The 19,564-nt window shown below is 47.5% G+C and overlaps 2 protein-coding genes across 9 annotated transcripts in view; both read left to right on the top strand.

Moving 5' to 3' along the window:
• Positions 1-7,894: 7,894 nt before the first annotated feature.
• Positions 7,895-11,705, top strand: TNFRSF17 (TNF receptor superfamily member 17). Its single transcript, XM_038538872.1, has 3 exons — positions 7,895-8,246; positions 8,606-8,737; positions 11,213-11,705. Exons 1-3 carry the CDS (start codon positions 8,129-8,131, stop codon positions 11,488-11,490), a joined length of 528 nt encoding a protein of 175 aa, XP_038394800.1. The 5' UTR covers positions 7,895-8,128; the 3' UTR covers positions 11,491-11,705.
• A 4,563-nt stretch (positions 11,706-16,268) lies between these two features.
• The window catches only part of SNX29 (sorting nexin 29), a 528,683-nt gene continuing 525,387 nt past the window's right edge, over positions 16,269-19,564 (top strand). For all 8 annotated transcript variants that reach the window (XM_038540328.1, XM_038540324.1, XM_038540323.1 and 5 more), the window contains exon 1: positions 16,269-16,323. In XM_038540328.1, coding sequence (XP_038396256.1) covers positions 16,317-16,323 — 7 coding nt within the window. In that variant the 5' untranslated portion in view covers positions 16,269-16,316. The remainder of the gene's footprint in view (positions 16,324-19,564) is intronic.

The following is a 19,564-nucleotide window of genomic DNA, read 5'->3' as shown; positions in this document are numbered from 1 at the left end:
AGATGCTCAGCCACTGAGCCACCCAGGTGCCCCAGTGAAGTGGTTTCTATGCCAAACTGTATCATAACCCCCACCCTGGGTAAAATGCACCAGTGGCTTCCCAATGCACTTGGTCTAAAACCTCCACTTTCACTCCTGCAGAGCCCTGCCTGGTCTATGCTCTGCTCACCTCCCCATTCTCATCTCCAACCTGTGCCCTTTTGCAGGTGCTCCAGCTTACCTGCATCCTTCCTGGCCTAAGAGGCATTGCTTTCCTTTCCCAGGAACGCTGTGACTCCCCAGATGGCTCACAGAGCTGCCTTCTCTTGACTGGTGGGTCTCAAACTAAATATTACCTTTTATATTTGTTTCTTAGGGTTGCTGTAACAAAGTGCCACAAACTTGATTGCTCAATACAGCAGAAGTTGGTTTTCTCATAGTTCTGGGGGCCAGAAGTCCAAAATCGAGGTGCTGGCAGGGCCAGGCTCCCTCTGGAGGCTCTAGGGGCAGCTGCTCCCTTGCCTCTGTCAGCGATGCTCGGCATTCCTTGGTTTGTAGACACAGTTGTCCAATCTGGCCTCATTCCTTTGTGTCTGTAGCTCTCTCACCTTATAAGGACACAGGTTATTGGATTTAGTGCTCACCCTAATCTGATATGATCTTATCTTTTTAAAAAAAGATTTTATTTATTTACTCATGAGAGACAGAGAGAGAGAGAGAGAGAGAGAGAGAGGCAGAGACACAGGCAGAGGGAGAAGCAGGCTCCATGCAGGGAGCCTGATGTGGGACTTGATCCTGGGACCCCGGGATCACACCCTGAGCCAAAGGCAAACACTCCACTGCTGAGCCACTCAGGCATCCCTGATATGACCTTATCTCAACTTGATTCTATCTGCAAAGACTTTATTTGCAAGTAAGGTCACATTGACAGTTCCCAGAGGTTAGGATTTCCATGTGTCTTTTTAGGGGACGCAGTTCAGCCCAGAACACCCCCTTAGCACAGTTCCTCTGAACGTAAGTCCTACAAAACCTTGTTTCTTCAACTCTAAGGGGCTGTGCAAGCCATGTGCTTCTCAGATCTCCCCCACTATGGGGAGCACGGTTGAATGGCCCCAGCTGCCGCCAGTGGTTTATTTTCACAGGGATCCATATCTGTCCTGGGTGAGCCTAGCTATGGTTTGCCTTTCTTACTGGCAGGTGCTCAGTCAGTACTGCTACCTGGAGGCCCGTGGAATACATGGATTCCCACACAACATGGCATTCAACCAGGGGACCTGTTTCACAGTGAAGAAGGCCCAGGAGGGGGCTCATGACCACCGGTCATATTAAATTCTGTACCATCCAGAGCAGTTGGTTATTACACAGTTGGAAGGCTCACCTACAGGCATAGCTGAAATGCCAGTTTATGTGCAGGGCTCTGAAAGATGGGCTTTCATCCCTCAGAAGGCATTAAATCCGAGACCCTTCGAGGGTGCTATGTCTCTGACGGGAAGCTTAAGCTGGTCCAGAAACCAAAGGGAGGGAAGCCAGAGTACTTCTACCTGCGTTACTCACCATGAGCCACTGGAGGATTTTCTGCCTCTTGCCTCTGCAACATTATAGGTCCCTGTCCCCACAGGAGATGCACTGTTACCTGGGAACACAGCAAAGGTCCTGTGCAAGCACAAGCTGTGCTAGGACACTTTGGACACCTGTGCCCAGAACGGCAGGAGAGAAGGAGTATCACCACACTAGTGGAGGTAATTGGCCTGGTCTGCAGGAAGAGGTACGGGAGGCCTCATGCAAGGACCTCATGCTCAGGCCTGAGCCTGGCAAGGGTGTATATATATACTTTTTTTTTTTTTTTTTGAGAGAGAGAGAAAGTGAGCTGAATAAGGGCAGCAGGAGAGAGAGAATCCCAGGCAAGCTCCACACCCAGGGCAGATCCCAATGTGGCTCGATCCCATGACCCTGAGGCCACTTCCTGAGCTGAAATCAAGAGTCGGATGCTTAACTGACTGAGCCCCCCAGGTGCCGCTCCATTATTAATTTTTGCTCTGTTTTCCCCACCAGACTACAACTTCTGTTAGGTCAGGAACCCCATCTAAATGGATCTCACCCTTGCACCGGGTGCCTGGCACAGAGCCTCGTATGCGGTGGGCACATGGTCCATCGGATGAGAGGACTTCCTCTGCTTCTCCATTCTTAATGATGCGACGCCACTGTCAGCCTGCTCAGGGTCTCGTGGTCATTGGGATGTGAAGTAGGGACAAAAAAGCCTCACAGGGAGAAGTTAGGGATTTGAAAAACAAGAAACCACCGTTCCCTGACCCCATGTGCCTTAGAATTGCAAGCAGTCAGGAGGCTCTGGAAATCAGAGTGAAGCCACTTTGAAGAGTTCTAAAGAGCTTATAGGAGGTGGCACTTCTGCTAGTGTGTGTGGGGGAGCAGGAGTTCAGAGGCTCTCGTCTTCAAAGGGAATCTTCACTGAGAAGGAGCAGCAGGCCTCCAGCCTTGGCCCCAAATCAAATTAGCCTTTTCATGTCCACAAGCAAACAAGGCTTTTGAGTGATGTGCAGAGATCTAAGTGAGAAGAAGAGAAGGAGGGAGGAGCATCTTTGCATGGGAATCTTTCTGGTGCAGGGCTCGTTCGGTGGGGCTTCCGGGCTCTGCTTCGTTAGATCTTGGCTCTGAGCACTTGTACCTCCTCCCACTCCCTTCCACGAAGGCCAGCTTCCCCCAGGCTCTGTTTCAACTTTTTTTTTTAATTTTTATTTATTTATGATAGTCACAGAGAGAGAGAGAGAGGCAGAGACACAGGCAGAGGGAGAAGAGGCTCCATGCACCGGGAGCCCGATGTGGGATTCGATCCCGGGTCTCCAGGATCGCGCCCTGGGCCAAAGGCAGGCGCCAAACCGCTGCGCCACCCAGGGATCCCTCTGTTTCAACTTGAAGAAGACCTGAAACCATCAGGAGCTTATGGGTGCTGTAAGGAGCCAATGATTCTGGCTTAGGGTTTGCTGTTCCTTTGTGTTCTTGATAGTTTTGTGCTCTTTGGGGTTTCATTCAGTTTGGGCTGCACTATACTAGGAAGGGGTTGTGGGGAATAGTAGGTCTCCCGAAGAAATTTATAGTGGCAGCAAATTGCACAGTGGTTAATATCATGGCTTTCGACTGTGTATCAGTCAGGAGAGATGAAGCCATGTTGCAGTAACAAATAGCACCCAGGTCTCATTCATGCCATGGGTCTGGCTTAGCTCCGGCTGCTGTACCAAAATATCATAGGCTAGGTGGCTTAAGCAATGGAAATGGTTCTGGAGGCTGGGGAGTCCGAGATCAAGGGGCCGACAGACTTGATGTCTGATGATAGTTCTCCTTCTGTCTTGCAGCTGTGTGCTCCTATGGCATGAGATTGCTTGAGAGAGTGAGTTCTCTGCTGTCTCTTCTTTTAGGGGCATTAATTCCACCATGAGGGCCTCCTCCTCGTGACCTCATCTAAAATTAACCACCTCCCAAAGACCCCACCTCCAAATACCATCACATTGGGAGCTAAGGCTTCTACAAATAAATTTGGGCTCACTGAGGTTTTGCCATTTGGTGGTGCAGAGGGAAGGGAATGTGATGAATTAAGTACAGCCTCTGCCTTCAAGTGGCACGTTTCTTCTGCTCACACTTCCTTGATCAAAAGCAAGTTACATGTGTAACTTCTAGAGGGATATGGAGAGTACCGTCCGGCCTTGTACTCAGAAGGAAAAACTGTACTATCGGCAACAGCTCTAATGATCACTAGAGTGACACAGTCTAGGTGTTGCTGTGAATGTGTTTTTTTATATGTGACTGACATTTAAATTAGCGCACTTTAATGGAGCAGATCATCCTCCATAATGTGGGTGGGCCTCATCTAATCAGTCGAAGGTCTTAAGACCAAGGTTTCTGAAAGAAAGAATTTGCCTTCAAAACTGTGACATAGGAACCCTGCTTAGGTTTCCAGACTGCTTGGCTTGCCCTCTGGATTTTGGACTCAAGGCTGTAACAACACCAAGCTTTTCCTGGATTTTCAGTCTGCTGGCCTGTCCTGTAGATTTCAGACTTGCTAGCCCCTATAACTGTGTGAGCCAATTCTTTAAAATATCTACCTCTCTTAGCTCTTTTTGGGTCTCAAGCCTGCCAGTTCTTTGACTGGGATTTACACCAACACTATTGATTCTCCTGCATCTCCAGCTTGACAATGGTAGACTTTAGGGCTTCTCAGCTTCATCATTGTGTGAGTCAGTTTCTTTCTTTCTTTCATTTTTAAAAAATATTTTATTTATTTATTTATTTATTTATTTATTTATTTATTTATTTATTTATTTATTTATTTATTTATGAGAGAGAGAGAAGAAGAGACACAGGCAGAGGGAGAAGCAGGCCCCATGCAGGGAGCCCGACGTGGGACTCGATTCCAGGACTCCAGGATCACGCCCTGAGCTGAAGGTGGCGCTAAACCACTGAGCCACCCGGGCTGCCCTCATTTTTTAAAAAATATTTTATTTATTAACTTGACAGAAAGAGAGAGAGAGAGAGAACTTGCAGGAGGGAGAGGCAGAGGGAGAGAGAGAAGCAGGCTCCCCGTGAACTAATACAGACCTAAATTTCTCTTCCCAAGTGAAAAATCTGTTAAAGCCCTTGGAAGAAACTGTGTACTTTTGATTTGAAGTTAAGAGCCAATGGTCAAAGTATTCTGCTGTGAAGACTTGATCGTAGTTTAATAATGTGGGGAGATGGAATCTTCCTTGCAGAGCAGGCTAATGGCTTTGGAAGTCTCAGGCAATGTCTCGGCTTCTTCAGAGCTTTAAGTGGGTGCAGAAGCTTGGGGCTGACTCAGGCATGGTTTTTCCTCCTGTTTGGGGTTTTTGTTTTTGTTTTGTTTTGGTTTGTTTTCCTGTATAGAGTGAAGTCAGACCTAGCAATGTTTTGGTGATGTTATTACATCAACAAACTCTGTCATGAAACTTTAAAATATTCTTATTTTAAATGTTGCTCTGCTAAGTCCCCAAATCACAGTCCTGGGGGGAATCATGGAGCTAATCTGGCTTCATCCTTCTCAAATTGTGTCTATGAAACATACATTCCTAAATGTTCATCGGTGGTCCCTGAAGAAAATGGGATTCCATGACAACGTAGGTTTGGTGGAGACAGCATACACTCTCTCCTTTTTGGAGAATCCAAATGTAGTTCGATGAGGTTTGAGGGGCCTCCTGACTTGGAAGTAGAGACATCAAGTAGACAATTGGTAGTTGGGTGTGGATTTCAGGGACAAGGTTGGAGTTGCACACATAGGTTTGGAAGTTAACACATTTAAAACCACAAACAGAGGGACGCCTGGGTGGCTCAGGGGTTTGGTGCCTGCCTTCGGCCTGGGGCTTGATCAAGTCCCAGAATCGAGTCCCATGTTGGGCTCCCTGCATGGAGCCTGCTTCTCTCTCTCTGCCTGTGTCTCTGCCTCTCTCTCTCTCTCTCTGTGTCTCTCATCAATAAATAAATAAAATTAAAAAACCCCCAAAAACCAAAAAACAAAACCAGAGACAGAGAAGAGATTATTTGGGAGATGGTTTGGAAGGAAGAGGTGCATGAAGTCCGGAGGTGCTGCAGCTCTCTTGTGACCAGGAAGGGGAGGACCCAAGAGTAGAAGATGAGATCAAGACCTGAGTTGAGACCAAGAGTTGGATGCTTAACCCACTGAGCCACCCAGGTGTCCTTACTTACTATTTTATTTATCAACACAGCAGAACAGATTACATACTTGCTCAGTAACTTGCATTTTCCACTCAGTTATGTATGGTTCACATCAGAACACATCTGGCACATTCTTTTTGATGGCGGTGTAGTATTCCACCGCGAGGCCCCATTGATGGACAGGCTTTTGTGAATACAAATGATGTAGCAGCAAACATCCTTGGGCACCTGACATCAGGCACCTGAGCAAGCTCATCTGTCAGAAGCAATTGTGCTTCCTTTCCTAAGAGTTGTCAAAGCTCTGTTCTTCTAGTTTCTACCCGTCTTCCCAAGCATGGCCCACATTGCCTGCTTCTCTTTCTCTCGACTCCATAAGTACTTACAGTATGGCTTCTTCCCACAAACATACCTAAAGGGCACTGGTGACCTCCTTCCTTAGGGCATCGCCTCTGACTTTTCTGTAGAATTTGACCTCACTGCCCATCCCATCCTGAAACTCTCCTCGCTTGGTTATCTTTGTCTTCCCATTTCTCTAAGCACGCTTTTCCTATGACCTTTGGCAGCCTCAATGTCTGGCAAGAGCTCGTGGGAGTGGAAGCTGCTGGGGCAGCCCTTGGGCTGTACCCACTGACCTCAGTGCCTGGACCCCAGAGGAATGGGAGGTTTTGATCAATATCTGAATCCACACTCTCTCTTAGGCTCAAACCCTTCACTTAAAAACCAAAAAAGTGTTGTATTTAACTCCCGCATTTTATGTTATTATCATCACTATTTTAATATTTATTATATACCATTTAAAAACTATGAAAAGGTGTAGGGACACCTGGGTGGCTCAGTCGATTTAACATCTGACTCTTGATATTGGTTCAGGTCTCTATCTCAGGGTTGTGAGTTTAAGCTCTCTGTTGGGCTCCAGGCTGGGTGCAGGGCCTACTAAAAAAAAGGTGTTGGGTGCCTGGGTGGCTTACTGGTTGAGCATCTACCTTTGGCTCAGGTCGTGTGATCCCGGGGTCCTGGGTTCAAGTCCGCACCATGCTCCCCTCAGGAAGCCTGCTTCTCCCTCTGCCAGTGTCTCTGCCTCTCCCTTTATTTTTTAAATAAAATCTTTTTAAAAAGTGTCAATAATAACAAAGAATACAACAAAAGAATAACACAACAAATACCAATGTATCCACCATTTGGCTTCATAAAATATGACCAACACAACTGGAGGCTCTTTTGTACCCTCCCTGCACCTCAGAGATATCCAGAGATAATCACTGTACTGAATGCGGAGTTTGTCATTCTCTCACATTTTAACTGAGTCCTGAATTTCTGGCTGACCTCTCTGGATATCTCTCTATGGGGATCCCATTCAGTATGGTGAAAAGCAAATGCAAGTGATTCCATTTATATAAAAAGGAAAATGTGCTCTATACATCTACCTATCATCTATCCTTAGAAATCCTTCCAGAAATATCTATATTGGGGTTGACCAAACAGAACACGGCAGCAGGCCTTTCTTCACACTTCTGTGATACATCCAAATATAGTTTACCTATCTGCTCATTTGTGTTTTCTAAATTTTAAAAAAGATTTTATTTATTTATTTATTCATGAGAGACACACACAGAGGCAGAGACACAGGCAGAGGGAGAAGCAGGCTCCCTGTGGGAAGCCTGATGTAGGACTCAAACCTAGGACCCCGGGATCATGCCCTGAGCCAAATGCAGACGCTCATCTACTGAGCCACCCAGGTGTCCGCCCTTGTTTCTAAATTTTCAACAGTGGAGCATGGATGACTTGACTATGAATGCCCCAAACCTATCTTCCCTGAAACCCTCTTACTAACTGAGCTTTAACCCCAGAAGTCCTTATTTCTGTTGGAATTCCATAGTTCTTCATAGGTGTGAAACCTGGCAGGCATGCTTGATGCCCCTTTCTCTCTTTCTCATTCCTTCAGTGGTTGAGTGGATTTCTATTGCCCCCGTTAGATTTTAAGTTCTTAAGGGGGTTCAGACCTTATGTGTCTCTCTGGGGGCCTATCACACTGCACAGCTCGTGAACAGATGGTCCCAAAGCGGTTATCGAACCTTCCTGCCTGAGGCTTCGGGCTAGTCTACACCTTGCAACTGTCACCTGGATTATTTATAGAAATTTCCTCTATAAATAGACAGTTTCTGTTTCAGGTATGGTTTGCTCTTGATATTTACGCTTTGATCTCTTACCCTCCCCGGGCCTCAAACTTAGAAACCGGAATTGGAGCTGGTATTCAAATCCTTAGTCGAAGTACAAAGAGCGCCCAGAAGAACTAAATCATAGTTGTGAAGTTCTTTTTCTTTTTTTTTTTTTTCGCATCGACATTCTAACTGCTGTCACTACATTTGCTGGGGAATTCCTGACGAGATTTTACTTGTCCTTCCATGCTGTTCTTTCTGGGGCTTTCTTGTTTTTCTTTGTGATCAAGTTCCAGATGGCTCAGCAGTGCTTCCAAAATGAATATTTTGACAGATTGCTTAATGCTTGCAAACCATGTCACCTTCGATGCTCTAATACCCCTCCGGTACCATGTCAGCATTATTGTAATGCAAGTAAGTAATCCTGCTTGAACAACTCATTCGTTGGTGTAACCTATTTTCTCTACTTTGACTACTTATTCAAAGAGTAAAAACATTGCGGGGAAGATGGTGAGGTCTTCTGTATCAAAAAGAGAAAGGAAACAAGGCAAGTATTTGAATGCCAATGGGACCAAAGTAATTACTCAGAATTGAGCTCAATTTGATGCAGTGCTGTTAGCAACATGGATTTTTATCAACTCTTCTAATTAAGTGTTATTTAGGATTTACGAGTCAGTGCTGATGAATTAGGGGAATTGGATGGCAAATAATCTTTACTTGATGTGGATATTATGTTGTCAGTTCATTATCTCTCTGATATTCTTTTAATTCAGTGAAAGGAACAAATGCAATTCTCTGGACCTGTTTGGGCCTGAGCTTGATAGTTTCTTTGACCATTTTCGTGTTTATGTTCTTGCTAAGGAAGATGAATTCTGAACCATCAAAGGACGAATGTAAAAACACAGGTTGGTTGAATGGTCAGACTTTGGAATCTATTTCCAAGAGGTGGCTATTGTGATTTGAGTTCCTTCTCTTCTTTTTTCCTGTTGAGTTATTTCTTTGGTTAGAGCCCTTTCGAGCGTGTTAGAGGACGGTTGTATTAAATGAACTTTGGGGCAGGAGCGAGCTGTCTTCTTTTTGGTGTTTGTCTCTTCTTTATAGGTGCCCCACAGAGTTAGCCTTCCCCTATAGTTTTCCCTCAGTAATTACTCTTCTGAGGTACTGGGCTTCCTTGGCAAACATCCATCTCTTTGACCAAAGTTAGCACATTGATTAAACGTTTACTTACTCTCAAGAAACTGCAAGCTCGGTCTGCTACTATCAGGAAAAATGTATTTGGCAAGATCCATGGCCTTATTTTTAATACAAATGTAAACATTTTTTGCTTGGTGAATATTTTACTGCCCCCAAAATGCTAGAAATGAATAGAACCAGTTGTTCCTGGATTATTTGAGCAGTCATTTTAAAGATCATTATCTTTATTAAGCAGCAGAGAACCAGTCTGAGAGAAGTGAATGTTCTACTTAAGGGCTTTTTAAGATAAAAATATTTCAGCAGCACCTTTGCCCATGATCTGATTTCCCAAATGCTTTGCAGCCTTTGGCCTATTTCTGATGCATTTATTTTCCATGTATAATCTGTAAAGCACCCCCCTCATTTGTCTTCTCATTTGCAGAAAAGGGAGGTAGATGGCTGTTCCACATAATTTACTCATTTTTCTTTTCTCATTTTCTTTCTTTCTTTCTTTCTTTCTTTCTTTCTTTCTTTCTTTCTTTCTTTCTTTCTTTCTTTCTTTCTTTCTTTCTTTTTCTTTTTTTTCTTCTCTTTATTTTTGCCTGGGGTCTGAGAAACAGGTGGGGAATGACTTTAAGTGTGACATTTTGGAAGATGGAGTTATTCTGTGGCAGGTTGGGGAAGTAGTAAAACTTACCTTCACTGACATATAAATGGGGACATAACAGAGACTCCTTCCATACATGATCACAAAAAAATTCATTCTAAAATTTCTTTAAAAAAGATTTTACTTATTTATTAGAGACATAGACACACACACACACACACACACACACACACACACGCAGAGGGAGAAGCAGGCCCCATGCAGGGAGCCCCATGCTGGACTTGATCCCAGGTCCCCAGGATCACACCCTGGGCTGAAGGCAGCGCTAAACTGCTGAGCCGTGGGGGCTGCCCAATATAAAAAATTTTTGATATGATACCAAATGGTCTGTAAGAGAAGTATCCTTACTTTGAATTCTAAAGTGTCCCCCAAAGGCTCATTTTGTGTGTAACATACGGTAATCTGTCATTTCCACAAGTGTAAAATAGAGCCCATAACTTAATGCCTTCAAGGGCCAAGTGGGTAACCAGTGAATGTAGCGGGCCATGTGGAGGTTTCAACAGTTGAATAGCCAGGGCCCTTCCTCAAGGAGACAGCGGCTATTGACTTCAGGCAATTGTTTCCATGGAGGAAGGTTAGCTATTTGTTGTTTTTTTGAAAGAGACCAATTACCTAGATTTGCACATCAAATCCCTTGAAGGCTTTTTTTTTTTAATCTCTTGATTTTTATTTTTTTTAAAGATTTATTTATTTATTTATTCATTCATTCATTCATTCATTCATTCATTCATGATAGACAGAGAGAGAGAGAGAGAGAGAGAGAGAGAGGCAGAGGGAGAAGCAGGCTCCATGCGGGGAACCGATGCGGGACTCGATCCTTGGACTCCAGGATCGTGCCCCAGGCCAAAGGCAGGCGCTAAACCCCTGAACCACCCAGGGATCCCTAAATCTCTTGATTTTTAAACGTGGACCAACAGGGGGCACCTGGGTGGCTCAGTGTTTGAGGATCTGCCTTTGGCTCAGGTTGTGATCTCTGGGTCCTGGGATCCAGTCCCGCATTGGGCTCCCTGTAGGGAGGGAGCCTGCTTCTTCCTCTGCCTGTATCTCTGCCTCCCTCCTTGTGTCTCTCATGAATAAATAAATAAAATCTTAATAAATAAATAATAAGGGATCCCTGGGTGGCTCAGAGGTTTAGTGCCTGCCTTCGGTCCAGGGCGTGATCCTAGAGTCCCGGGATCGAGTCCTACGTCGGGCTCCCGGCATGAAGCGTGCTCCTCTGTCTGCCTCTGTCTCTGCTTCTCTCTCTCTCTGTGTCTCTCATGAATAAATAAATAAAATCTTTAAAATAAATAAATAATAAATAAATAAATAAACAAACAAACGGAGGCCAACACAGCATATAAGCAAACACTTAAAAACACTGTATGGGCCTAAACAAAGTCCAATGTGGCCTATGGTCAGTTCCTGACTCCCAGTGCAGGACATTTGTTTTGTAGGAGATCTGTCTCCATTGCTTTGGGCCCTAAGGTGTCCTGCTAAGACTGCCAGGACGGCACCACCTGGGAAGTTGAGGTTGATCGTTCTGTTTCTACACAATCAGGATCGGCTCACCAGAACGAGGCGGATGCTGACCAGGAGAAGGGCCGTGATAGCAGGACCAGCGAGGAAGTTCTCTCGAGGGGCCTGGAGTACACAGTAGAAGAATGTACCTGTGAAGACTGTGTCAAGAGCAAATCAAAGGTGGATTCTGACCATTTCTTTCCACTCCCAGCTATGGAGGAAGGTGCAACCATTCTTGTCACCACGAAAACAAGTGACTACTGTAATAGCCTGCTGGCCAGTGTCACAGAGATGGAGAAATCCATTTTTACCAGATGATTAACCATTTCAACTGGTCAGAGCTGCTTTGAGAATCTTAACGTCAGAAGGAGTAATCTCTTTAGGATGATTGTACTTATCAGTTGCGGATAGAGCTTTTTGTCCTGATTCTAGAAAATCTTTATGTTAGATGTACTTCCCTACCTTATTGTTGGGAGCTTACCTGTGGAAATTTCCTTGGTTTCATGATTAAATTCTTGACTTACTGAAACAAAGCACTGCAGTGTGTAGATCCCATAGTCCCACATTTCTGTGGCTAGCCCCTTTCTCTCCTATACACACATACATGCATACGTTTCAGGCCAGATTTGATTATTATTATTATTGTTTTTAAAGATTTTATTTATTTATCCATGAGAGACACAGCGAGAAAGACAGAGACATAGGCAGAGGGAGAAGCAGGCTCCCTTTAGGAAGCCCGATGCGGGACTCCATCCCAGGACCCCAGGATCATGCCCTGGGCCAAAGGCAGACGCTCAACCGCTGAGCCACCCAGGCATCCCTGATTTTTATTATTAAAGAAAAGCAAGGTTATCTATGTATTCCTGGAGACAGAAGAAGCCTAGAGTTAGCCACACTAATTTAGTGTGCAGTGCATGAGTGCAAGGCTCAATCACTTGTGAGCTTTCAGCTTAATGGAGACATCAGGCATTATTACAATCCCATAAATAAATGTGTAACTGCAAACTGTGATAAAGGTATAGCAGGTATCATTTTAAGACCCCAATGCAGGTAGTAATAATGATAGCTAAAACCTAGCCTTCCTAGGGCCCCCTGGGTGGCTCAGTTGGTTAAGCGTTGGACTCTTGATTTCAGCTCAGGTCATGATCTCATGGGTCGTGGGATCAAGCCCTGTGACTCAGGCTCTGTGTTCAGGAGGGAGTCTACCTGAGATTCTCTACCTCTCTCTCCCTCTGTCCCCTCTCCCTCCACCTCTCACGTTCTTTCTCTAATAAATAAATCTTAAAAAAAAAACCCAACAAAAAACTTAGCCTTACTTATGTGCCAGGATTGTTCATGCTTCATCTGTACTAACTAATTTAATGCATACAATAAACCACAAGATAGGTGGACAATTATTACCTCCATTTCAGACAATGGCAGAAACTGAGTCAGAGCAAGGTAACATAACCAGTAAATGGCACAGCCAAGATTTAAACCCAAACATCATGATTTTTTTTTCTTTTCACATCAGTTGAAGTCCATTTGAGTTCCTCATCTCTTTGGGCTATAATCTTAGTCATAAGTGGGAAGGAGGGATTCCCTTTCTGGGGTTGTGCATAGATCCTGAGGTGTTATGGAAAGGTTATGCAACAGGTGATGATGGCCTCTGATAATATGTTGACTTTGATTGTTGTTAAGATGTCCGCTGGCACCATAGCATAGACTTCAAAGTCTTGGGGCTGTGTGGCTTCTTCTTTTTTAAAAATATTTTTATTTATTTATTCATGAGAGACACAGAGAGAGAGGCAGAGACACAGGCAGAGAGAGAAGCAGGATCCATGCAGGGAGACTGATGTGGGACTTGATCCCCGGACTCTAGGATCACACCCTGGGGCGAAGGAAGGTGCTCAACCGCTGAGCCATCCAGGTGTCCTGGGGCTGTGTGGGTTCTGTGTTGGGTTTAGGATATGGGGAAACTTGGTGAGCCCTTTTTGCCCATTGGGGGCCCATAATGGTTCCATTCCAGGCCCTTGAGGGCTACAGGAGACAATATAGTACAATGGTTTGGCACTGGCTTTTTCTTTTTTTTTAATTTTCATTTATTTATGATAGTCTCACACACACACACACACACACACACACACAGGGGCAGAGACATAGGCAGAGGGAGAAGCAGGTTCCACGCACCGGGAGCCCGACGTGGGATTTGATCCCGGGTCTCCAGGATCGCGCCCTGGGCCAAAGGCAGGAGCTAAACCTCTGCGCCACCCAGGGATCCCAGGCACTGGCTCTTAGAGCCAGATTGCCTGGGCTTGAATGTTGGCTCTGTTACTAGAAGTTATAGACTTTAGGTGACTGTGAGAGTTACTCAACCACTTGTGCCTCAGTTTCCCTACCTATACAATGGGAATAATAATAGAATCTACTTATAAAGTTGTTTTAAGGATTAAATAAAAACACATAGACACACTCATTTGCACATATACATGTGTGTATATATATTTACTTTTTTTCCATGAAAGTATTTGGTTCATAATAAATACTTTGAGTTACATTGCTGGAATGATTTTTTAAAAAAAATTTAAATTCAATTTGCCAACATATGGTCTAAACACCCAGTGCTCATCCCATCAAGTGCCCTCCTTAGTGCCCGTCACCCAGTTATCCCATCTCCCACTCACCCCCTTCCTCTGTTTCCCAGAGTTAGGAGTCTCTCATGGTTTGTCTCTCTCTAATTTTTCCCACTCAGTTCCCCTCCTTTCCCTTATAATCCCTTTCACTATTTCTTATATTCCATGTATGAGTGAAACCATAGAAGATTGTCCTTCTCCAACTGACTTATTTCACTCAGCATAATACCCTCCAGATCCATCCACGTCGAAGCAAATGGTGGTTATTCATCTTTTCTGATAGCTGAGTAATTTACCCCAAAGATACAGATGTAGTGAAACGCCAGGGCACCTGCACCCCAATGTTTACAGCAGCAATGTCCACAACAGTCAAGCTGTGGAAGGTGCCACTACGTCCTCTGACAGATGAATGGATAAAGAGGATGTGGCCTATATATACAATGGAATGTTACTCAGCCATTAGGAGTTACAACGTTTAAAGGGAGTGGTTGGAGGTAGAAAACATTACAGCACAAGCTACGAGGTCACTAACTTATCCAGCCTCAAGTGCCATGAAGGTAAGGTAGGGGGCGCTCTGAGAAGGTAAATCACGTTATCTTCCCCACAACTCCCTGAAGCAGGTATGTGATGCCTTCCTGGGAGTTACTGAGACTGGAGGACCTAAACTAAGCTTTTGGGGGTGGGGAAGTTGGAGGGTGGATATAGGCACGTAGATTCTTGAGGATTACAAATTAACAACTGTAAAGTATAATTTTGAAAATGGCAAAGACAACCCCACCAATCAAACACACAAAAATTTTCATCTCTCCATTCTCTCAGTACCTGCTACATGTGCTATTTCGACACAATTGTTAATCATGGCATACAGAACACTTTGCATGGGACTTTTTTTTTTTTTTTTTTTTTTTACTTAATGCATTATCGTGAGCTTTTCCCCATACTTCCATCTTATAATTCGCATTTTCAACTACTGCAAGAGATTCCTCATGAAGTGGGCTATGATTTGCTTAGTTATTCTTCCACAGTTGGGGTTTGGTACTTTCCACTCTTTCACTGTCATAAATAATGCTGCGTGACAGCCTTCTCCAAAGAGCTCTTGACTTCTCCTGAATCCAAAAGATAAACTGCCAGTGGCCAGAGGTTTTGTGTTGAGACAGTGTAGTAGGAAGACCGTGGAGTTGTAGGTCACACAGAACTTGGCTGGAATTCTGCCTCCACTTACCTGCAGGGCCTAGTCCTCAATTCAGTGTATTCAACGTGGATCAGGATTTATTAGTGGATCATTCAACTGTCTCCATTAGCATAAAAAAAGAAAGAAAAATAGAAGAAAATACATTACCCATGTAATTATTTTGTTAAACATCTCCTTAAATGTATGCATGTGTACACTGGGTTGGAATGTAAAATGTATTTGTTTACTCCAGGTTTTGGGCAAAACCAGTTGGAAAAATGCCCTTTTAACCTATCTGGGTCCCCTCTCCTCCATGTTCAAAACGGGGCAGTAACCTGAGCTTCATGTTATGAACACATGTTGGCCCAGCAGCATCCATCCACCTTCATCTCCAACGCCACCGTACCCCAGGCATACTATTTCTTGTTGGGCAACCGACTGCAGTGGCTTTCTAACCAGGTGCCCCTTCTCCACCCTGCCCCACTACAATTCATTCTTTTTGTTTTCTTTTGGGTGGCTCAGCGGTTGAGTGTCTGCCTTTGGTTCAGGTTGTGATCCCGGGATCCTGGGATCGAGTCCCATATCGGGCTCCCCGCATGGAGCCTGCTTCTCCCTCTGCCTGTGTCTCTGCCTCTCTCTCTCTCTCTGTGTCTCTCATGAATAAATAAATAAATAAATAAATAAATAAATAAAATCTTAAAAACGAATTCAGATCGCGTCACTCCTCTGCTTACATTCTTCCAACGGCTCCCCATTCCCTTACCTACTTAAAGCGGAAAAATCCGAGACCCACAAGGCCCTCCATCCAGCTCTCCGACCTGTCTCTCACCCACCCCCTGGCTCCAGCCAACCCCTCGAGGCGGGACCTTTGCACCCGCTGCTCCTTCCTGGGACACCTGTCCTGTGCATCTTCCACGGCCGCCTCGCAGCCATCGGTCAGGTCTCCGCTCAAAGGTCGGCTCCTGAGGCGCCCCCCCCCGCCCCGCCCCCGGAGATGCCCGGTTCCCACGGCTTGGCCCGTTACCCGATTTCACTTCCCTCCTAGCCCCTCCCGCTCCCCGGGACAGTGCGGGCTCGGTCTCCTCGAGGCGGGTGCGCGGCCTCCCCGGCGGCTCGGTCCAGGCGCGCCCCGCGACGGTCGCAGCGCGGCGGGTCTCCCACCTGCGGGCTCCCCCGACGCCCCCCGGCCGGCCGTGTTTACCTTCCGGGTCGGGGGCGGGCCCGCGGCGGCGGCGGCGCTCCACTTCCGGGGCGGGGCGGGGCCGGCGGGCGGGGCGGCGCGCTGTCTCCCGGCCTGTCTGGAGCCCGGCGTCGGCGGCGGCGGCGGCGGCGGCGGCGGCGCAGGCACCGGGAGCGGCACCATGAGCGGTGAGTGGCGGCTTGGCGGCTGTCACCCGGCCGGGCCGCCCCGGCTCCCGCCGCTGCAGCTGCACGCTCCGGCGCCGAGCCCCGCGTCCCGCCGGCTCGCAGACCCCCCGCCCCGGGCACCTGCGCTGCCCCGGCGTCCCGAGCCCGGGCTCCGGTCCCCGCCTGCGGTCCGCCGCTCGCGGCCAGCGCCGGGGCGCCCGTGCGCAGACCCCGGCCCTGCAGCCCCCCGGCCCGCGCCCTCCGACCTCGGGCTGCCCCGACCCCCAGCCCAGCCCAGCCCAGCCCAGCCCAGCCCCGGGGCCCCTGCCCGCCAGCCATTCCCGTTCCCCGGGCCCCCCTGCCTTCGCCCCGGTGCCCCCGGGGCAGGGTGCCGGCCCCGGACTCTTCGTTTGCGCCCCCCGGGGCCCCGGGCCCCCGCCCCCGGAGGACCGACTTCTCCAGCCCCTTTGTCTTCCTCGCCCCTCCCGTCCCCTCGCGCCCTGTCCCCCGCCGCTTTGCTGGTCAGCCCCCGGCTGTCCCTCTCTGGTCCGGGCTCCTTACCTTTTCGCCTTTTTTTTTTTTTTTTTTCTTTTTCTCTCCATACTCCCGCTCCTTTGCAGTTCTTTGAGGTCTCTCCGCCCTGCCCTGCACCCCTGCCGTCCTTGTCCCCTACTGAACCCATCCGGGTGGCCCCTTCCCCGGTGGCACTTTCCCAGCAGCGCCCCCCCTCCCCGCCCTCCAGCAGCCCCCCAGCAGTCCCCCAGCAGCCCCCCAGCAGCCCCCTCCCCGCCCCCCAGCAGCCCCCCAGCCCCCCCCAGCAGCCCCCCTCCCCGCCCCCCAGCAGCCCCCTCCCCGCCCTCCAGCAGCCCCCCAGCCCCCCCAGCAGCTCCCCTCCCCGCCCCCCAGCAGCCCCCTCCCCGCCCCCCAGCAGCCCCCCAGCAGTCCCCCAGCAGTCCCCCAGCAGCCCCCCAGCAGCCCCCCAGCAGCAGCGCCCCTCCTCCCCGCCCCCCAGCAGCCCCCCAGCAGCCCCCCTCCCCGCCCCCCCAGCCGCCCCCTCCCCACCCCGCCCGCAGGGGAGGGGCGTGGTTACGGTGCGGAGGCCGGGAGCGGGAGGCAGGTGGGTGTGGACAGCTTGTGCTCCGTGTTGCTGAAGTTTAGTCCCTAGACTTGGCCGTGGATTCCCAGCCGTCCTCCGAAGCGATCTATTGGTGTTTTGGTGCTAAGTCATTCCTGGGTGTTTGAGCGTGGAGAGCGGCTCCGGGAAGCCGCGCAGCCCGCCCGGCCCGGGATCTGGGTTTGCTCGGGAGGACCCGCCTCCCCTCAGGCCGCCCGCCGGCCCGGTAACGTGGACCGGCCTCGGGAGTCCCCGCATCCAGCTCCGGCTCCCTTGGCCCTAGCCTTCCACCCCGGCTGTCTGGAGGGGGCGGGGGGGGGGGAGCCAGGGCGAAGGGGCTGTGTCTCTCTGAAGTTTTAACTTTTGAGTTATCTCCATGGATTTTATTTTTTAAGATTTTATTTATTCATTAGAAACAGAGAGAGAGAGGCAGAGACACAGGCAGAGGGAGAAGCAGGCTCCTGCAGGGAGCCCGATGCGGGACTCCATCCCGGGTCTCTAGGGTCACGCCCTGGGCCTAAAGCAGGTGCTAAACCGCTGGGCCACCCAGGGATCCCCCCGAGGATGATGATGATGATGATGATGATGATGATTTTTAAACAAGCCACGCACCTTCTGTTTTGCTGGTGTTCAAGAGCAAGATTTGTGAAATTGTTGGTCCTGATGAGGGAGCTGGGAAGGGGGCTTCCTGGAAGATAGTCCGTCCAGCTTATGTTGTCAAAGCAAATGATTTTTTGGCCTAATTGGATTTCTGGGTCCTTGAACATTAGTGATAACTGCAACGAAGAGGTGGTGAGCTGGTTTCCACCCAGGAGATAGTAAAGCCTGGTTTAAGCGTAGGCCCTGGAGCCCACCGGCCTGAGTTCAAATCCTGACTCTGCCACATAAAGCTGTGTGATGTAGAGTAAGTTACTTGACCATTCTGGAAGTCCCAGCCAAACGGGGATAAGCCATATCACCTGTCATCAAGGCTTGTTGCAGTGGCTAAGTAACTTTATACAGCTTGGTACTGTGCTTCTCACATGGTATGTGTGCAGGAACTTGGACCCGTCGTGGTTTTCATAAGGACCCTCTGAGGTTCAGGTGGGGTTGTTTTCTGACCCAGCTCTGAGACAAGGGGCTGGGGCTAAGTACGCCTTGAAAAATCTCTTGCTTTGATTTTTTAAAACATTTTTAAAATTTTATTTAAGTTCAATTAATTAATATATAGTGTATTATTAGTTTCAGATGTAGAGTTTAGAGATTGCATATAACACCCAGTGCTCATTCCATCGCATCCCTTCCTTAATGTCCATCACCCAGTTACTGCATCCCCCCACCCACATCTCCTCCAGCAACCCTCAGTTTGTTTCCTATAGTTAAGAATCTTTTACAGAAAACCTCTTGCTTTTAATATGACTAAAGAGACTCTGTCTCAAGCTTAGGGTTCTGGACCATTCTCTTCCTTCGATCACAAGAGCAAGTGAAATTGACAAGCCAAGGGAAATTGATCAATGTGTCCTTCAAGAAGCCACTTAATATCAAAGATAAGGAGGCTTTAAAATTTAATTTAAAAAATCATTACAAAAGGAAACCAACAGATGGCTTTTTTAAGGAAAAAGTTCAGGATGAAAGCCTTCTTTTGGAAAGATTGTAACTGAGGCAGAAAAAGTGGTTGCTGGGGACAGAAGGAAATTGCAAGGTGTTTTCAATTTCTTCTTTCCCCCCATAGAACTAATTGAAATACATCACTGTATAAGTTTAAGGCAAACAGCATGATTGACATATATTGTGAAATGATTACCATAATAGGCTCAGCTAACATCCATCCTCTATGGATATGATGAAAGAAGAAAAGAATAATTTTTTTCCTTATGAGACCTCTTAGGCTATACTCTCTTAATGTCTTCCTATATGTTGCACAGCAGTATTAGTCATCATGTTGTACATGACATCTCGAGTCCTTATTTATCTTATAACTTGGAAATTTGTACCTTTTGAACCCTTTCCTCCTATTGCCGCCTTCACATTTCTTGAGAATACAATTGAAATAGTCTTCCCACCCTTGGGATTGATGATCAGCATACAATAAAATAGTGTTGCTTGGAAATATTTCCTCTCTTTCCTCTGTCCTTTTAAATAGAAAATCTCAAACATCTCAGTGTAGTG

Source organism: Canis lupus, chromosome 6 (genome assembly GCF_011100685.1).
Source record: "Canis lupus familiaris isolate Mischka breed German Shepherd chromosome 6, alternate assembly UU_Cfam_GSD_1.0, whole genome shotgun sequence".
Classification (NCBI taxonomy): Eukaryota; Metazoa; Chordata; class Mammalia; order Carnivora; family Canidae; genus Canis; species Canis lupus.
This window is presented reverse-complemented; position numbering and strand designations above follow the sequence as displayed.

Coding starts and splice junctions, on each gene's coding strand:
- TNFRSF17 (XM_038538872.1), top strand. CDS start 8,129: ATGGCTCAGCAGTGCTTCCAAAATGAATATTTTGACAGATTGCTTAAT. Junction 8,247..8,605: donor TCAGCATTATTGTAATGCAA/GTAAGTAATCCT, acceptor CTTTTAATTCAG/TGAAAGGAACAAATGCAATT. Junction 8,738..11,212: donor GGACGAATGTAAAAACACAG/GTTGGTTGAATG, acceptor CTACACAATCAG/GATCGGCTCACCAGAACGAG.